Source organism: Coturnix japonica, chromosome 2 (assembly GCF_001577835.2).
Source record: "Coturnix japonica isolate 7356 chromosome 2, Coturnix japonica 2.1, whole genome shotgun sequence".
Lineage (NCBI taxonomy): Eukaryota > Metazoa > Chordata > Aves > Galliformes > Phasianidae > Coturnix > Coturnix japonica.
The window spans coordinates 17,817,306-17,838,177 of NC_029517.1; the positions used below are offsets into that span (position 1 = coordinate 17,817,306).

The following is a 20,872-nucleotide window of genomic DNA, read 5'->3' on the forward strand; positions in this document are numbered from 1 at the left end:
ACAATCCTGAATATAATTATAAATCCTTGCAGTACTCATCATTCTACATGTAAATAGCAAATATGTTTGCTTTGCTAAGAGATGGTGTGCCTCCAAACAATTAAGTCTATTCCTGAACTGCAGCGTGCCTTAGTAGTTATCATGTACTGTTCTCAGTTCTGGGCTCACCAGTTCAAGAAAGACAAGAAACTTCTAGAAAGAGAACACTGATTAGAATCGTGGAGCATCTCCCTTACGAGAAAAGGATGAGACTTGGGACTGTTCAGCCTGGAGAAGAGAACTCTATGAGGGTATCTAATCAATGCTTGTAAATCTGAAGGACAAGCATCAAGTGGATGGGGCCAGGTTCTTTTCAGTGTTGGGACAAGGGGCAATGAATCATAGAATCATAGAATCACAAGCTTGGAAAGGACCTATAAGATCATCTAGTCCAACCGTCCTCCCTTTACCATACCTACAGAAAAACCACTAAACCTCCTAGCTCCCTATTCAGACACTGGATGGGAACAAACTGGAACACAGGAAGTTCCATGGGAACAAGAAATAAAAATTCTTTTCTTGAGAGTGACAGAACATTGGAGCAGGCTGCCCAGAGAAGCTGTGGAGGCCCCTTCTCTGGAGATATTTAAGACCTGCCTGGACACTTTCCCATGCAGTCTCCTGGGAGGCAGGGAGATGGACTCCAGATCTCCAGAGACCTGTCCCAATCCCTACAGTTCTGTGATTCTCAGACAAGTTATAGTGAAATGCTGTGAACATAATATTCCTAGCCACTATTTTGAAGTCCAATCCACTAGAACCTGTAGAACTGTTGAATTATTTAGACTACCTACTTATTTACAAAACAAAGTTACATTATTTATGTAATAGACCACCTCCAGAATTTCAAGTTACTGAGGTAATTTTTTTCTTAGCAAGTGGAACAGCAAATAGCATGTATTTCAGAAGAATATTTCAGTCACAGTTTTGCATTTGCAACCTTTTCAGAAAGCAGCAAACGCAGCAAGGCACAGTAAATGAAACTATGTTAAGTGATGCTTCTAACACTCCATTTAGCACTACCACAGGTTTGCAAAATTCTGCTGACCTGAGCTGCATTACTACAGCAGTGTAAGACTCAGATGAGTCCTGTCCCTCAGTGAGCGACTGCATAGTCCTTGCATTGACACTGGCATTTCAATGACTTCAGAACATTCCAGCTCAGGAAGCTAGATTGCTTGAACCTAATCATAACTGTCTTTCACCCGTTTCAACTCTCAGAATTGGTTTAGTATCAGAACAGGTGAATAATGTTGTCAGTAAAAAGAGTAGACATTAATGGTTGAAAAGAAAGGGGTGGCCATTAATTGCAACATTTTTTATATCCCTCTATGACTATTTTAATTTAAGATTGAAAATAATTTGTCTTTTCATTTCCCAGTCACAATGTAAAAAGACAGACTGTAATCTCTGAATGGATAGGTAAGCCCAGCAGTTCTACAGTATTTCCTGTGAAAGATACAGTCACTGTTACAAGCATCTGAGTAAGCCATGAAAATACAGCATGAAAGCAAATTCTTAGAAAGGACAGCAGAATTTCACTCATTTCCAGTATTTTAGGGAAGTGGACAGCTTAGCTCTTAAGTGTATTTTGTTCTCCTCAGTAAATATTAGTAAGAGATTGTTGATATTGCAATACAAGCTGGAAGAAATGACTGGTATGAGTTTTAGGAAAACATATGCCCTAAATGTGCCAAATTTGCACATTCTGTTATTTCAATTTATTACATACAAACTATTCTATTTGCCTTAATTTTCACTTATTTATCTTCTCAAAACATAGAGAAAAAAGGCCGAAACTGATTGTTAATTCACAAATCAGAAATAATCAATTAAAAGAAGCACTGCTTTACACTGCAGAATAACACACATATAAGCCTACCATAACGAGGAACGGGTATCCCCCCTGTGCTAAAAAGAGGGAATTTCCTGAGGAATACATTTTCAAATAAACTAATTTGTGTGTGCAAAGAACATTAACAACTTGATAACTGAACAACTGTCAACACAGGACAGACAAGCTTGTAAAGGGCACACACTAAGAACAGCTGAGATAAGAACAGAATATTTTCAAAACAGTTCAAAGGGATCTGAATGCCAATCAGCCCTTCTACTTTCTGGCAAGACTTATTCTTTCTTTTTGTTAGTATGCAAATGTCATTCTCTTCACATTTATAAAAACACAAAATGCTCAGCTAAAATGCACTGTGCATAAAAGTCATCTACTAAATACTAGCGCACAAAAAGAATATTCCTTATATTAAAATATATGTAAATGCAGCACTTACTTTTTAGCTTTTTACAAACATAGCCTTTGTAGGAGGTGCAGTAGATGTTATTCCAGTACCCAGAGTTTGCATACATTTCAACACAGTGCTCATTTTGTTGAGGGGAAGGTTCTCCTGTATTCCAGTTGACAAAATTCACTGCAGTGTTGTCTAGCCATAGCCATTCTCCTAAGTGGGAAAATATTGAACACATTAAAGAATAAGATAATATTCATTTTCTGCTCTGTTTTTATTGCCTTCCTGAGAAATCTGCTGGTTACTTCTTGATTACTAGCTTTCCCGATTACCTTTTCTAATTTCTCTTGAAATGTATTAGAGAAGTATAATATAATTTTTTATATCTGTATTAAACAGTTTATGGCAATTCTTCATTAAAAATAAATAAATAAATAAATAAATAAATAAATAAATAAATAAAATGAAAATTACCATCTACATTTCTGTACATTCCAGTCCAAAAAGTTGATGTCTTCCCTTCAAGCGGTTCAATTATGTATGTCAGAAAGCTGGCTTCAGCTGAGTCTTCAACTGATACCAAAGATGCACCTGCAAGATCCAAAGAAAACAAATATCTCAAAGTTTTACAGTGTTAGGCGCTCTCATTGTCCTGTGAAATGCCAGTCTCATTTTTACTACTGATTATGTGTGCCAAGTTCCAAATGGATTTTTAAATTCAGAGCAAAAACTAACTTTTGATAATACCCCATGTCATGTATTTTTGTTGATGTATTTTTTATCATTTCCAAGGCATTGCACTAGCACTATTTTCTCATTGGTGAGAAATAGCAATAAAACTGAATAATGGCTCAAGGAAAAATACAAGATAATATGTTATACAGCAATAATTCCTACTGATGTTTTAATATTAAAAAGTCTCTATGCAAAATCACAAGATTAAAGTAAAAAGTTGCTGAATCTTCAGTCTGTGCACAATTTAACTTCACATGTTGATAATTAAGTATTTTCTGAGCTTTTATATGGATCTTATATAGTACACTTTCTGGCTTTCTGAAGCATAATCATCACTGAAACTCTTTAACTAGGTCTTGTTTATTTTCCTGTATTCTCATTGCAGTCATTAGAGAAAGAAAGATCATCCTGGTCATCTGTTGCCCAGTTAGTGTGGTAGATACCCTGTTAGTCATTCACATACAACACAAGGCATTCTGCCATAATGATTCATTTTGTTTGATGCTGCAGGAAAGTCAAGACATCACAGCATGGGGCTTGCAGTGTGCCAGCAGAGAGAATGAACTATGCAACTTTGTTTGGAATGTCATTAAACACTAAATAAAGACCAACTTCAGCCCTATTTTGCATGAGGCTACAATCCAGTCAATACTGCAACACCTGCTTTGATTGGGCTAATGAATATTTGAAGGTATTTTTTCCTCAGGTAAGGTTAAAAAGAGTTTAAAAGAATGAAAATATGAAAGAAAGGTGGATTACTGTTGAGCTAGTGATAAACCATAAAATACTATGGTTCCGAATTCTATTATGGATGAGATATAATTGGAAAATGCCCAACTGCAAACAAAAAACGGAGTGCAAGTAGGGACAGCAAAATATAGGAGAACATGGAATGTTCCTCTTTTTTTTCACTGCCGTCTTCATGTTTTTCTCCTTGTTCCTCTTTTGCAGAATGATTCAGATATTTTGTAACTGTTAACATTTGTCATGAAAAGCTCCTCTATACAACCTCAACACCAAGAGACATTAGCAGAGAGGGTAGTATGGCCACCAACCCACCAAAGACCATTTTTCCCAAGCCTAGAGGAGCAAGGGGAAGAACCCAAGTTACGGATTCAGAGAAAGGTACATCACCCTGTACGGTTCTGTCCTAGGGCTGCTGCACAACAGCCTCAGCCCCAGTGACCAGGCATGAAAGACATCAAGGCAAATAAATGGATAGTTCAATATGAGTCAACTGTATGCCCTGACAGCCAAAAGGGCCAACCACATCCTGGAGCACATCATGCAGAGAATAGCAAGCTAATCAAGGAAGCAATTGTCCCACTCTGCTCTACAGTGGTGCAGCCTTACCTGGGGCACTGGGCACAGGCTTAGGTACCACAACACAAGAAGGAAATTAAACTATCAGGATTCAAAACAGGAATAATCAAAGTGCAAAATCAGATCAGATGTACAATTGATAAAAAATTCCACTAAACCAAGATTTAGCAATTGCTATTTAGTGATGAGATTGACTATCTCCTAGCAGGGCCAGGGAACAAAGTTTCCTCTACTGACCTCCATTCCAGGCCACACAGCTCTTATAATGCCTGGTACACATAAAAGGGAGCACGTACAAATGATAGACAGCTATCCTCCATCTCCTCCAAAATCAGGGTAATAATTAGATTTAACTGTGGGCCAACACTTGGACCATCCTTGAAATCACAAAGCGTATATTGCATGTTCAGCTTTCAGCAGAAAGAAAAAAATTCTGAAAGACAAGCTATTTAACTGATGATACATACCCAGTCGAAGACATTCTAAAGATGCCTGAGCCCAATTTCTTGTTGATGACGATTCTATATAGTAACAGTGACCTCGAAAAGGAATCCAAGAACGATGTCCTTCTGATTCAGGGCACTTTCCAGGAAGCTGAGGGGGCTCAGTAGGAGCTTGAACTGTTAAAAAGAAAAAGAAGGAAAGGGGAAGGAAAAAAAAAATTACAAACACATTGTCTTATACATTCCTTTATCATGAACAGACTATTCTAACAAAACATTAGAATGAATTAGAACAACAGAACTTATTCAAGTATTTAATAAAATGTAATCTTTATAGTCTGTACTGCTACAGCAACATAACAGCCAAAATTTCTTTAATCTAAGAAAAAAGTACTTAAACTTCAGCCTTAAGAAATCTAATCTAACCCAAGCACACTGTTATGCTCTAACACATTCTATATCTCTATACTTTACTCACAGCCATAGCTAAATTAGGGACCATATGAGCTTGGTCACACGGGTTGTGTAACTCTTTATGGCTTGGTCACTCAGACATTCCCCTTTAACACCATGTAGGTGTGACCACTACCCTTTGATTCCTTATCTTTTGATTCTTCAAGTTTCTTCATTTTATTACACGATGATATCAGAATAAAATTGAAATATATATACATATAGCTATTAATGTAAAGCAATGGCTATCCATAGACACACTAGCTTTGTTAATTAAAGTTGACCCTCATTTTAAGTCAGACAATCAATACAATTGCAATAGTTAGATTCCAGTTCTTACCATCAGGCTTTTTGCAAACAGAGAAGTAACTTTCATTGCAGAATCCTGTCTTCCAGGCTCCAGAAATGTCTAGGTAAACACATCCTATTTTTCTCTTTGGCTCCCCTTCAGCCCATTTAGTATACTTCATTCTCCAGTTATCAATCCACTCATAACGCCCATTTGTCTGAAAACAAAACCCCAGGAATTAAATCTTAAGTCTTAATCTTTATGCATCAGTCAAATGTCTGTTATGATGATGCCTGTGCAAGAAGTTTTCAGTTAGAGCAAAAAATGATTTTTAGCAAAAAAGAAGTGCAGAGTAAGTGACACTGAATGAATTTTAAACTTAACAAAACTCTTAACTTGAATTTACCAATAATCTCACTTAAAGTAGTTTTTAGGAGTAAAGTGGGAAGAGTAATTTTTTTTTCCTCTCAGACTTCAAGATATATAGAATATTTTAATTTAAATTACATTAAAAAAACAATTTATCTCCTACCAATGTTTGTGAAAGCAATCAAATAATTTAGTTATTATGAGGAACATTTCATCATTTATGTATTTAAGAAATGTTGTATTATGCCCACTACTTTTTATTTCCTTTGTGCACTAAGCCAAATGGAGGGGATACAGGACAACTGACTGTTCTAAGCAGAAAGGACAACATATTTTAATACAAGAATGTACCTAAATATCAGAGAAATGGGAGAGGGGAGACAAATAAAATAAACCAATTTATTAATAATTTGGCTAATTATCCTCAAAATGTTTGAAGAGTGACTGTATCAGAACCACAGTTACTTTAGAGTAAATGTTTTTCGCTGTACATGGATTTTATCTCAAACTAAACATTACACACTATCTACAAAGAGGTAATTCAAAATGCTATCCTGCAATGTACTGTTTGGAAGTGCATAGAGTTTAATGTCACAGAAAAAGTGTTAAAAGTATGTACACTGTATATAATTTAGGAAGAGTAATGGAAGAGTGAAGATCCCTACCTGTAGATCTGACAGTATAAGAAGTATTTAGGACCAATAAGTTAAAAACATAAAGATATAATATGACTTTGCATTTTCTGATTTTTCCATAAGAAAAGCAGCAGCATGTTCAATTAGTTTGATGTTCTTACCACATTACTGTTAAGACCAATCCATATAGGCACCCCATACTTTAATATCTTTAGCCACAGGAATGAATGACTGTACGGGTCTAAGATGCTGGAAAGGTCAAACTGATTTCGTTTGCAGTTTTCTCGTGCATCCTCCCAATTCATTTTGGTATGGACAAACAAATAACTACTGTTACCATAACGGATAATGCTTGTTGGGTCTGTAGTTGTAGAAGGGAGAAATTCAGCATCTGTATAATAAAGGAAGGAGAAAAAAAAAAAAAAAAAAAAGGATCATACACTAGTTTAACAGGTGAATATGATTTGACTGTAATTGCAAATAAGATACAGTAACCTGCCTCTTTTCTGGATTTCATACTCCCTGACCAACATGGGTTGAACATGCTATTCTGTAGTCAAGATTCTATAGTATAAATCAATTACAAAGCTGTCAAAAGGAAAAGAGCTGCGTAGAGTAATTCATGACAAAGAGTAAAGGAGCATTCTGCATAATCCTCCAGAATAGTATAACTTAAATAAATTGGGAATAGAGTAGGAGAAAACTTTCCATCAACAGAAGTGTTTTGCTTGTTATCTTCAAATCTTTTTGCCAGAGAAAATGTAAACTACAAAACAGACCAGCGCTTACAAATCAATCTGATATTTAAACCCAGGTTTTCACTGTTTTTCACTTTCCTTTTGTAGGTAAATCACTTCAAGTTCATCGTGAACGAATTACATTCACACTCTAGACAATTCATTCAGCTTGTACAATTTAGTATTTCCCAGAATACATTCTAAAAGCCAACATGTCCAGAAAATGACAGAAAAAATCACAGAACAATTATAATTCGGATATATTTCTGTTATATCAGTTTCTTAAAATGCTTTGTTGTAAGGTGTAATACTACACACAGCAATATTAGAATTGCTCCTGCTCAAAAGCAAACACTGATCTGTAGGTACCACCCTTACAGTGAAATTTCATACTAAACACAATTACGCAGATATAAATTCCAGCTCAGGAAGTTAGTAACATGGCAGTTACTGGAAGCAGTCAGCTGGAAGATCTTTGCTCTGACAAACACGATACTGATGTTCCTTCCTGAAAAGCAGTTTGTTGATGTGTCTTTATTAAGAGTGAAATTGTGTTAAAATCCAGCACAGAACACCCCAACAAGATCCTGAATACTCATAAGCCTTGGTTATACTTTATAAGAAAACAGCAATACCTGCTTTAATTTGGCATATATATCCTCTGTTGTTATCACAACTTTCATCAGCCCACTTCCCTGCTTCCTTAACAGGATTGTTTCTCATGACAACACAATCAGCCTTGGGGCAAGAAGATACAAAATCAGTTACAAATAACTAGAAAATGCGAATAAGAAACTTTGGTTTTTTTACATCTTCATACAGACATAACATTCTAATTTTATTCTCATATCTTTGTAAGTTTTTAATGATGAACAGTTTCTGTTCCTCTTGCACGTCACAAGTTTCTTAATGTTGCTCTATCTTGAGCAACCTTGCAGTGAATAGGCAGACAAGAAATTTCTGGTTCCTCCCATCTTCAGGCATACAGCATGAAGAAAAGGAAAGCCCCAGACGATTCAAAGAGAAATTAAATCAAGTGCTGTAAAAATGATTAATTTTTTTCAAGGAAAAAACAAAACAAACTCCAAAAACAAACATGAACCTTCAATGGGCAATGTAACATTTCTGAAATATCAGTCTCTTAAAATTTTTTATTGCAAGATACAATACTAGACACAGCAAAGTCAGAACAGCTGCTACTCAAAGTCACTGATCTGTAGGTACCACCTTAACAGTGAAATTTCAATTTCTACTACATGGACACAATATCTAGAAACTTTGTTAGTACATATTAAATAGAGAGTGACTAATGCACAATTTTCTTTGTTACTTTTGCTATCCAGCAAAAACTATACAGAGAAAAACTTCAATAGTAAGTGTCATGCATTAAGATTTAAATATTTCCAATTGAACAGCTGCAAAGTACTTTGTATAAGCTATGATATATTCCTTTTTTTTTTTTTTTTTTGCTGAGGTCAAGTAAAAATAAATTTGAAATTTTTAAACTGAAGACTTCAAAAGTTTTCACAGATGATTTCATAGAAATCATAATAGCTCTCACAAAAAGAGAGAAAAAAAAGTATTGTTCCTTCCAAAAGTAACACTTTATACATGCTTTCTATTTTGAACTTCAGATTCTCAAACATTTTTCCCCAGTAAGAATAAAAAGCTCAGAGGGGATACTTTCAAAACCAGAAAAAGAAAAAATATACATAAAACTAGGATTTGTGTGATAAAAATTCATTCAAGAGAAATACAGCTAATACTGTAATTGAGAACAATCTAAATCACATAAGATTAGTGAGAAGGACTCGATGACCTATGAAATCAGTTTGTATAACAGCAAAATAGGGGAAGTTATTTTTTTTTCCATGAAACTCGAATGCCTTGCTTTTTACAAAGACATGTCCTTCCTGCAAATGTGACTGACTAAATTTGCTCATATGTACAACAGGGAATGTTTTTTCTGTAAATAAGTCTTGCAAGGTACATGCTAAATACGAAACACCTTACGTTAAATGCACAGCAATGCTCAGAAGACAAGGTAGATGTGCTTATTCCACACACTTTTTGGGCAATATCATGAGGTGGAAATCTCACTGTCTTTCCAACAAAGCCTGAGAAAAGGCAGGGCAAATACAGGTGCTCTGTAGCCTTCAGGGACATATACAAATGAAATCTGAAAGCGATCTTTGAATAAGCACTGTATGGTACCTCTAAACAGCTAACACAGCAACTTAGTGCATTTGTAAGTGACATGTGTAAGGGTTTTAAGTAATAATTTTATCAATGCAATATGTAACCACCATGAATAACACATTAAAAAATAGTCTAAAAATGCCAGGATATTTTTTTTGAGGGGGGGAAAAGGGGGGTGTTGGAGAAAAAGAAAGAAAGAAAGAAAAACAACTATGGTGATGTCAGTACTGCTAGTAAATTATACAGATATGAAACTAGTAAACCGAACAGTAAAGTTTTAAATCCCAGCAAGTGCCTAAATGTGTAATCTAAAAGTACACATCATTGGACAGTTTGTGATTGCTATTTACCTGGCCATCATATGAGTATGATCCCACATGTCCTGATGGGAAGCCTTTGGCCCAGTTTGTAAAGTAAACTCCTCTTCCATCTGTCCAGAGGAACTTCAGTTCATGATTTATATCATTTAATCCAATCCATGTGTCAGTGGGAAAATCTTTCATGTGGAAAGTGAGGAAAGCTAGAGTTGAAGAAAATAATAATTAAAAAAAAGTAAAAGAGAGAGAAAATGAGAAATATTTTCCATGAAGTGTGATTGAACCTAGGCGTCAGAACTCACTGTCATTAATGGCATATGGTGATATTAAGCATTTTACTGAAATAACGAACAGTTTATTTCTGGCAACACAAATATTTAAGATAAAAGTAGGCAACTTGTGAGTTTAACAGATAACCAAGATATATTTCTCTTGTTTTGTGCAACATACTCCAGCTCAGGGTCTAACCTTGTACTTGGATGAATTCCAAAAGCACAACAAGAATAGTTTTATAGGGTCTCAAAACATTTTTTAATCTCAGTACTACAGCTGATTTAGAAATATAAAGTGGAGTAGATCATATACATTTTCTATGATCCCACCAGAGTGGTTACGTTATTGTGGCATCATGCAGACAACACAACTGAGCACCAGCCATTTGTGCAGCTGCATCTATAATAGCAGAACTGTTTCCTCACTGAAGGAAGTATAGTAGCCTGCACTTCCATAACAAGCAACAGAACATGCAAGAGAGATACTTAAAAATGAGTCTCAGAAGAGATAATTACCACAGCTTTAAAAAGCCCAGGAAGGTCCTTTGTTCATCTCAGCTACTACAGATAGCTTAAAAACAGAGCGGGCTATCTCAGCTGGCATTCATCAGCCCACTAGACCACAGTATACCAAACAGTTTGTTAAAACAAAAATGCTAAAATAAAATTATGATGCCTTTTGCCAACTGCTAGTCAACATTATGAGCTCATTCTTCTCTAAAAATAGATCAATTTGTCTACTCTATTAACCACACACCTTCTTTCAGTCTTTGAAATGGATGCAACTTACTTAGCATTTCCAAGAGTAAGACCTACAGGTTTCTATACCAAATGTTAGCATTGCTGCTCTGAAAGAAATTGTAACAAGAACTCAAGTCTTCGTACCTACACTAACAGCAGAAACAATAGTTTAATGCTTATGGTTTTATTTGTCATTTCAAGCCCTGCATAAGTTATCTGAGAAACTGTAGTTTTATGTAGGATAAGAATTTAATCATGCTTGATAACTTCTGTGAAAGTTTGACTCTTCATCACTTCAAGTGTGGAAAAAAAATTAAGTAGTGCTAAGTTCATATTAGCACTCTAATGTTTTAGCTAATTAACTAGTTAAACTAGTAAACTGTTCAGAGTACAACAATGGCTTGTTTTACAAAGTATCATTTTTCAGTGTGCTCTTTGGAGTTCACAAACAGTTCACAAACATTATGCAGTATCTGTTTCTCAGTGTAGTTTAAAACATTTCTAAAAAGAGATGTTATTAACATCTATCAAAATCTCTTCTAATTATTGTGTCATTTTAATTCAAGCATGGAATATCTGCCCATTTACCAAGACACTGATGTAATTCTTGTAATCATTAAAATAAACTTCTCTGGTGAAAATAATGATGCAAATACGTAGTGAGATGGCTAGATGTATGATCAGTCAAACCTCTGCCGCAAACTGCCCAGCGACAGAAAGTTTTAATCCCAAAGCTGTTCTACTTGAATTACTATGGAAAGCTATGCAGTGAGTTAACGCTGACTAGTGAAACTACATCACTTGGAATGAAACTTGCTGAGTCCAGCTGGCATCATGTTCAGGCAGAGAAGGCATTACTTTGGTTGTCAAGATAATACTCATGCATTTCTAAGCCAGCAGTAGAATTTGGTAGATTCAGGTGCAGATTTCACTGTAAATTTCTAAATATTGTATGTTGTGGAACCAAAATCAGATGCAAAGACATCATTCAAATGTTGTCCATATTTACACAAATACAACCATCTGTAAAAATTAAATGTCATCTCATCTAGTTGCTATAGAACTATTCTCAGTACCTTGCACTTGCTCATTAGGGATAGTGGCCAGGTTTCCTCCTAAATTCATGCAAGCTGTTCGTGCGGCATGCCAAGTGACACGTTCATCTTCTGTAGATCCAAATATTTTGTAACACTAAAACAGCAACAAATTCTCTATTTATTAACTTTACAAGAACATCACTTACAGACTGAACATCGTTGTTGCAAGCAAAGCAGGAAGGAGAAAAGGTGGTGAAATAGCAGATTTAACTGGGACAAAACACATTCTGCTCAAAATGAAGTTTCAAATCATGTCCATTCTCTAGGTAAATTTTCAAGGAAACATTCCCCTAAACAAAATATATACTAGATTTGATTTGAAATTGATAGAAAACAAGCAAAATCTGACTTTTAATGACAGAAAACTAATATTGATAAACTCTACAAGACCAATATTAACCCACTTTTGTGTTTTGTTTTGTTTGTTTTCTAATTTTAATTTGACTCTACAAAACTTTTCACAGTTCTAAATTCAAGAAAGGCAAAATATATTCATTACTGAAGAAGCATTATAATAGGGTTAAAACACAAACCAAAGTGTCAATACTTCAAGAAGTATATGTAAATTCTTTAGGAAATGCATAAAAGAAGGCTTGAAGACTAGAGAATGACTTTCATAAACTGCAACCAAATATGTTTATATGTCGCTTCCAAGTATCCCCCTTTGAAATGACAAAAAGCAAAATTGTGGATGGGCAAACAAAGAAAAACATGTAGACATCAACCAGCTCTCTGGAAAAAAATAAAATATTTAATAATGTATTTGTAATAACTGCTTTCTATTTAATGCTTTGCCAAACATCCAATATGCTCTGCTTTTGTTACAGTACCTTATTCTGAAATGAAAGCCAAGTTGGATTACATCCTCTTGGAGTTGAAAATGTTGTTGAAGGAACTGTGGAATTAATGGAACTGTTGTGCCTTTCACATATGTAGGGATTTGGATAACCACAATTTATATCATTCCAAAATCCTAAATGTAAGATAAAAGGGGGATTGTGTGACACCATAACCAGAATTAGTAGATAAAAATTTTCACTCATTCTTAAACTAAGCTGAAAGATCACATCTAAAGTCCCTCAATTTATTATAATTCTATTTCAGAATTTAGGATAAATAAGGCACTTTGTACATGCTGTCATCAGCATTGAAAGCAACATAGAAACAGGTAGTAAAGTTTTATAGTGACACATTAAGTTAATTTTAATTAAAAGTATAAAACAGTTGAGTAGTAATCATAACCACAAACTTCTATCCAAGCTTCCCCATGTTATATTTAAGATAAACACAGGAACCACAAAATGTTAAATCCAAACTATAATACTGTGGTCTTCTACAACAACATGCAACAGCAAACAAAGAAGGAAAAAAAAAAAAAAAAAAAGAGAGAAAAATAAAAAATGGGTGCCTCTTAGAGAAAAAAAAAATGGGACACATGCCCACACAGAACTCACCTAAATTTTTATACATGACTACACAGTTTTCATCATTATTTGCAAAGTTAGGCTCATGTGGTGCCCATGCCAAATAATTCACTGGAGTGCCATCCATCCAGCTTAAGAAAAATAATCCAAGAAAACACTTCTTTAATATAAGTAGGATTGAGTCCATATTGAAAAGAAGTCATTTTGCAATACCTTTAATATATCCATTCATAGTCTAATGTGTACAAGGTTTTTTGACTGGTTTGTCTCTCTGCTAACCACATTAGAATTGTTCTCCATACATAGTATGTGTGCTTACTTTTGATTTACACAATAAGCAGACACTTCTGCAGCTGATAGGACAAAATGTCCATTCAGACCAACCAACATACAAGCTGGACAGCATTTTAAAATGAGATAGTACAGATTCTCACAATTTTCCCCAAGTCATACATTCATTTTACCTATTACACATATAAGAGATTTTAATCATAACACAAGCAATATGCTTGATCATTCTACTATGCAGAGGAAAAACTGTGATAAATTTAAGACAGAATACAGTTTTACAACTTTCAGAATAAAAAACACCAATCATGAATCACTAATCCCTGGAAATTTTGAGTAAAACTTAAAAATATTCTCACACACATTTGCAGGATTAAATTTCATTCAAGCACTTCATAATTTTTTTTCTCTGCTCAATAAATGCAACCGTGATGGTTCACAGCCACCTACCTTGTCCTTTGATCAACACTCAGTTGCAAACCAATGAAATATGCATCCTCTTTGCCATTTTTCAATATCTAGAATATAACAATTAATATTGTATACACTTCTTCTTATCACAGAAATTCATTAATAATGAGTAATATACTATTTATTCAAAGGGAATAGGAATTGTTATAATGTCTAGCTACAACAGAAAACTTAAAGCAGCTCACAGCTGACAATCATCAGTAAAACTTCACCACTGACCAAAAAGTTTGGTTAGTATATTGTCACTTTTTACAGTTTTACTTTAATGTCTGTGAAATTCTCAGCTCTTGAACAGTGTCTGACAGATATCATCATCTACAAATACCTTGCAAGAAACAAACCCTCCTACAATTTGGATGTCAATTAATATAGGCTCGTGTCAACTCATTGACATTCTTCAGCAAGGTCAGGAAAAGCTTCAAGTAGTTCAAATCTGACTTGTAGACTACTGACTTAAAGAAGGTGATCGGAAAAAAAGTAATCAGGCTTTCAGTCACGAAGGAAACATCATCTAAAAGATGTTTCCTTATGCTCCACCACTCACATACTTCACCCCTTATTATATTCCATATGAGAACTTTGTCCTTCTGCCTCCTTGACCAAAAAGAGGTTGTTAGGTAGACTACATCTCAGATACACTGACAAATTCAAAAGCTGATGTTCTCAGAGTTGTGTATAAACCAATACCTATTTTGATTAGCTACTTTGAATGTTTCATCCATCATCTTTCAGTTACCTCACTTGCCCTACCAAATTGTAGCTCAAGATTACAATGCTTCTTGGTAAAACAAAGCAAAAACTAATTGAAATTAAGCATTAAGATTTACCTTAACACATTAGCAGCTGCAGATAGATATAATATAATTCATTTGGCTTAAGGCTACTGAAGTTTCACTGACTGCACTGTTACAAAACTTGTAAGGAAAACAGATTGAACAGGACTTGTGCACGCACTCATTTATTCTGGATGATTATTGTACAGTATTAATTAATTTTTCTTACATATCTCCAGAGGAACTTTCTTTCAGTTTCACTCTCAATGACTGCGAGGTCTCCAAAGTTCTTTTTGCAAAACTCTCGACCTTTTTCCATTGGAACACTCTCCGTGCTGAAATAATAATGTCTGTCCTCATTTATAATCCATCCATCATCAGTAGTCACATACTCTGTGTAAGATAAATAGTAAGCTAACTACACTGTTGCTAAGGTACAAGTTATTTTCATTAGTAGAATTTTTGAAATATGCTTAAGCACACACACACTAATAGGAAAAGAAAGAAAACTTACTGGGTACAGGAGATTCTGTTGGTTCAGGCTTTAAACTTGCACCTGTAAGAAATAAAAATTCTTATTATGACAGTAAGAGAAAATGTTCACCATGAGCTACAGGTATGTCTCTTAACACTGAATTTTATGTTAGCAATGCATTTAATACCAAAAACTAGAAGGAACTAAGTGGTCTAAATCTCTTATTTTTGGCCAGTTTTAAATAAAAACTCTTGTTCCCCTATGCTCTAAATACAAGCAATCCCTAATGTGCAATAATACCCTGATATTTGCCTAAATTAAATGATTTTATTTAACACAATACACGGAAGGAAGCAACTGGTACCTTTTCTTATCTGGCAGATCCATCCATATAGATAATCACAGTGCCTGTCATTCCAAAGCATACTTGAATCACCACTGATCTCTGCACAGAGTTCAATACCTTGATAATTATTGGGCTCTCCAAAGCCCCAGTTCTCATACCTCACCTATGATAGAAAAGGTTTTGTGAGGATCCTGTAATACAGTACAATAATAACAGAGAGAAGGGAGAGACAGTATCAAAACACAGGCATAAGATCTGTTTCTATTTTCAAGTAGAAAAACAGAGGTAAGAGGAAACCAGCTTCCCCCTGTAAATACTGACATTTCAGATTTGTTTTCAGATTGAAACTGGGCCACAATTTAAGTAACTGTTACTTCTTATCACACTTGGAAGAATACTGATCCTTTTAAGGACATGAATTCTGTAAAATTCATCTAACGACAATGATGGTGAATGCCACATGTTGATAAATAAATAGCCCAATTGAGTAAAATAGTAGGATATTATGGGGAAACATCAAAAATGTTGGCATTTTTCTCATAAAAATATTACTGCTACTCTAATTTTCCTATCTAAATTCTAATTTCAGTTTTATGTATGATAAACTTATATTTAAATACACATTTCCTTATCAAAAATCAGTATGATTTAGCCATAAAATTCAGTCCCGAAATGCATTCAGCCATGAATAGTAATTACATTACTATTCATAAGCTTCCTAATGTGAGCATGACAGAGTAAACTGTTATGGTTAAACATAAAATTGCACACAGACATTTACACCATGCACTTGAGAAACTCAGAGAATGTAAAAAGACAGCTGTGAAGAATTAAACCACTGACCGGAGATCCATCACTCCAGACAAAGCCATCATCAGGATTTAGGTAATACAAGCCCATCCAGAAGTGCTGGTGGTAAAAACCATTGTTTCTAAACAAAACAAAACAAAGCAAAAGAAGAAAAATAATAAATATTCCATTTCTATGGAGCTTAAACATAAAAACAAAACTAATAAGGGCATTACAGTATTTTTTATAACCTATCATCCAGAGCAGTTTATAAGCTTCTATACAAATAATCCTTAAAGCTGTAACAAATAATAACTGGAGAGGACAAATATTAAAATTCAACAATTTCTAGCTTTTAGCACTGCTTGTTAACAGTCCAGTATCTACTGTTTCTCTGTTTTCACTTTAAAGGCATGTAGAGTTTCCAAACACAAAATTACTTGTTGCAGCTGAATCGCATTAAAAAATAGCACCTTAACTGTTTAGGTTTACATCTTGACTGCTTTTCTATTTGTATGTGCGCTTATGTTAAACAAACTGTCATCTATACTAATTTCAAAATGTCCACAAATCCACAGGAAAAGTTTTTACATCTGATGATTAACGTTGTCTCAGCAAGGTATCTTGCAGTCTATAGCATTAGCCTCTAGGGTGATTGTTGCTAGTCATACTAGAACTGCTATTTCATCAGCTCTGATTTTTTTTGCTGTTTGATACAGATGCTGATAATTAATCCAGATTGGTTTACACTGAAGTAAAAACATATGCCTATAATAAATTATTTCAGAAAGATCAAAAGGATAACTAAAGCGAACAGATAACCACACTGCAGATACTCACGCAATAGAACGCCATATCACATACTGCTCTTCTTTACCATTAATGGAGGCCAGATCTCCTCCTATAGTTCGACAAAATTCTTGAGATTCAAGCCATGTTTTCTTTTGCTCTCCTTTAGAAAAAGGCTAAAGACAGTATATTTTACCATCAGGCATAATAGACGTTATAGATCACATGATCAAGAAATTCAAAACCAATTCACTAAAAATTAACTTGTTCTATGGGGATTAAAGAAAATTACAATGTAAGGTCAGTGTTCGCCTGTTTGAAAAACAGGTTTCATCTGTGCATCTTTGAGGCAAGCTGGCAGACTGCATTGATGTCAGCAAAACCTGCTGCAAATTGACAGGAGAAAGACACTTTAAAGAATAAGGAAATTAAGCTCAGATGACCAGAACCTGAGATCAGACTTTAAAAAAAAAAGTAAATTACAAATATTTCAATAAAAGGGCACAGGATCTGAATGTGTAATCCATGAATAAGCTGATGAAACAGTAAGACAATCGTACACCAATTCATATTGTGTGTAGGTGTACCAAATATAAACTACCTTAATTGAGATCTAAGCAACATACTTACTTTGAAACAAAAGCTAATACGATTGTTTGAGTCCCAACCTTCTGGGCAACTGGGAACAGGAGTTGTTGTAGGAATAGGTGGAGGCGTCACTCCTTCTGCCCACATTTTGCATACAAATTTTGCTTTTTCCTCACATTTTATTACATCCCATAATCCACCTGCTGTTCCAGTTCTCATGGCAACACAGCCCGGCTTTCTTCCTGGTTGAAACATGAATACAATAAAAACAACATTTCAGGGGTCACTGAGAACTTCAGAAAACTACACATTCTATCCTGTTAGAAATTAAAGTATTTGCTTGTACAAAGTCAAAAATGTTTCTAAGTCATGGAAAAAAAAGGCAAAAAACAAAAAAGTGTTTCACCCATATCTGAGATACTGAATTGTGCCTCATATCAAATCACATCAACTTCCAATGGCTGACTCCATCATGCAATTCAACCAATTCTTCCCTAAAACTGAAGACACAATAAGAGCTGTTTAACCAAATTTGTCTGATTTGACTATGATTTAATAAAATGAGCTTGCTCATATAATGTATTATAATATTTATAGTATATCAAGGTTTCCATTCACAAAACTTAGAAAACCTGGTAAATAAGGAAATCACAATTCCTCTAGAAAAGATAAAAAGTGAAAAAAATAAATAAATAAACATAAACCTTCCTCTTGTCCTCTCCTACAACCTTGTTTTCCCTAAGGCCAGAGATGTTTTATGTATGCTGTGATTTCCCACTACTCAAAACATGCACTTAGGAAATGTACTATGAGATACAGCTGAACAGGCAGGATTTTCGAGCAAGGCACAGTATGTCGGAAGAGAATGATCTTCTAAAGTAGTACATGCAGAATGACGGTAAATCAGAAACTTGACAGCACTTTAAAGTTTCTTTTACACCCAGGTTAAAAGCCTCAGTTAACCACCATGCAGGGAGTTAGAACCAGCACAGCACAATTGAGAGAGCAGCCAGATATATCTGAGAGCAATTGGTCATTATACCATCAGACAGGAGCTAAGGACTGAAATAAAAAATACAAGTGGCAATATATTCTGGGCACTGCACTCATTAGACAGCACTGAGTCATAGTTACCAGGCATCTCAGAATTCCAGTGTGTAAATAAGACATGTTCGCCATTAGTCCACTTGAAAGTTCCCTTCTCTTCTACATCTGAAAGTCCAATCCAAAAGTATCTTTCCGTTTTCAGCCCAACCAGGCTAGTCAGATAGGCTTGTTCATATCTGTTCAAAAGAATACAAGTGTTAAATTAATATCACTGAATTAATTTTTAAAAGCTGTAAACAGTTTATTTTCTCAGAACTACCTTTGTACTTTCTTGAAAGAGTTACATGGAGCGATTTACATGAACAAACCAAATAACAAACATAATATTTCATTTGTAAGCTTGAAAACTGAACAATTCTGTCTCCTCTTCTGATGTACAGTATAGAAAGTGGTATAATGGTGAATTGATACGAAATTGGAGAGGATATGGGAAGGAAGGAACATGGAAGGAGTTAATTTTAATACCACTGTATTTTAAAGACTTTTTGGTACCCTTGTATTTAATAATTTCTTGTTACAGGCAAATACAAAACCACAAAAGGCCTCAGCACTACCACAGAAATACACTAAAGTAAAGGCTGAAGTGTGATGATAATAAACTGTTAAACTAAGGAAAACTGCAAGTTAGATCCAATGATCATACATGAAAATTAATGTCTGGGAAACAAACCTACTCAGAGGTAAAGCCTGTCATAGTTCATTACTGTGTTTAAATTAAAAACCCTTTGTAAAATCAGAGCTAATGTAAAAAAAAAAGTCTCGTGACAAGGAATAGTCCAAAGACCACATTATTTAACTGGTTTTTTATCACAGGTGCAGTTCTACCTGCATTTAGAGGGTTACTATCCATGGAACAGTTTTCACAATGGAACATATCTATTTAAATTATAATGTAACAAACAAGAGAAAATCTAAAGCATGAAGTCAGCTGCAGGGACACCAGACTTTATTTCTTATTTTTTAAATATGCTGTATTCAATAACGTGTATCAGCTGCTCAGAAACTTAGCACATATTGAACCCTCATGGAACTGTGATGTTTTTAAGCATCAGGCACTTCTATCCTCATTTGGATTCCTATTTAAACTTTGAGTAAGTACTGTAATTCTGAAAAGTGCTGATATTTGACATTGACCTTTTTTTCCTCATTTCAGCTACATTTCAAGAGGAATTCATTTATATCTCTTCATCTGAAAATTAAAATTAAATTCTATACTCATTCCTACACTCAAGGAAACCTATCCTCAAACCAGTACAATTAAAGAAAAACAAAATTCTTTTTTTTTTCCTTGCTTGTTGTAGGCGTTAGCGAGGATTCAGGATGTGACGTGGTAAGACCTCCCCTGTTCCGTCCCCTACCTTGTGATGTATATTGGGTGCGTATTTCAAACGTACTCTCAAGGGGGCGTAGACAAAGTGATTAAAGTATATAAGGTGCTAACTGCCCATAATAAATGCCATTTTGCCATCCATCAAACTGGTGCGAGAGTGGCTGATGGTCCTGGCGAGGGGACAGCGCCAGATTTAGGGTAAGGGGGTGGTTGAACCATAGAAGCACATGGTAACACTTGCTATAACTTTCAATAGCAAAAAATCATTTCATATCCATTGACTACTTTTACTATGAAGTGAATTCATAGATTTGAATATGCACGCAAAATCTTTTACAAGTTCTGTATGTTGATGTAGCTGTCCTCTCAAGCAAGATTTTCATCCATATAATATCATCTGAATGTCAAAATAAAGATTTTGATATGTTAAATTCTCATGGAGCCCCTAATGCAAGCAGTTTTCTCTTACCTGTCTTGAACAGTTGCTAAATATGCTTGATGCCTTTCACAGGTTTGATTTGCTTGTGAAAATGTTACAAAAGCATTCCCAATGAAGTAACAATAAAAACCATGTCTTTTCCAGCCCTGTCAAAATAAGCA

General features: G+C 34.8%; 1 protein-coding gene across 2 annotated transcripts in view; it reads right to left on the bottom strand.

Annotated features, from left to right (window-relative positions):
* The window catches only part of LOC107309030 (macrophage mannose receptor 1-like), a 48,081-nt gene that overhangs the window by 1,985 nt on the left and 25,224 nt on the right, over positions 1 to 20,872 (bottom strand). For both annotated transcript variants that reach the window (XM_015853439.2, XM_032443078.1), the window contains exons 10-28: positions 20,742 to 20,857; positions 18,970 to 19,118; positions 17,878 to 18,077; positions 17,299 to 17,423; positions 16,513 to 16,600; positions 15,688 to 15,832; positions 15,363 to 15,404; positions 15,078 to 15,241; positions 14,055 to 14,122; positions 13,347 to 13,447; positions 12,723 to 12,865; positions 11,872 to 11,986; positions 9,816 to 9,985; positions 7,902 to 8,004; positions 6,691 to 6,920; positions 5,577 to 5,742; positions 4,808 to 4,960; positions 2,757 to 2,873; positions 2,328 to 2,495 (exon numbers count right to left, since the gene is read on the bottom strand). In XM_015853439.2, the coding sequence (XP_015708925.1) occupies positions 2,328 to 2,495; positions 2,757 to 2,873; positions 4,808 to 4,960; positions 5,577 to 5,742; positions 6,691 to 6,920; positions 7,902 to 8,004; positions 9,816 to 9,985; positions 11,872 to 11,986; positions 12,723 to 12,865; positions 13,347 to 13,447; positions 14,055 to 14,122; positions 15,078 to 15,241; positions 15,363 to 15,404; positions 15,688 to 15,832; positions 16,513 to 16,600; positions 17,299 to 17,423; positions 17,878 to 18,077; positions 18,970 to 19,118; positions 20,742 to 20,857 (2,563 nt within the window). The remainder of the gene's footprint in view (positions 1 to 2,327; positions 2,496 to 2,756; positions 2,874 to 4,807; positions 4,961 to 5,576; positions 5,743 to 6,690; positions 6,921 to 7,901; positions 8,005 to 9,815; positions 9,986 to 11,871; positions 11,987 to 12,722; positions 12,866 to 13,346; positions 13,448 to 14,054; positions 14,123 to 15,077; positions 15,242 to 15,362; positions 15,405 to 15,687; positions 15,833 to 16,512; positions 16,601 to 17,298; positions 17,424 to 17,877; positions 18,078 to 18,969; positions 19,119 to 20,741; positions 20,858 to 20,872) is intronic.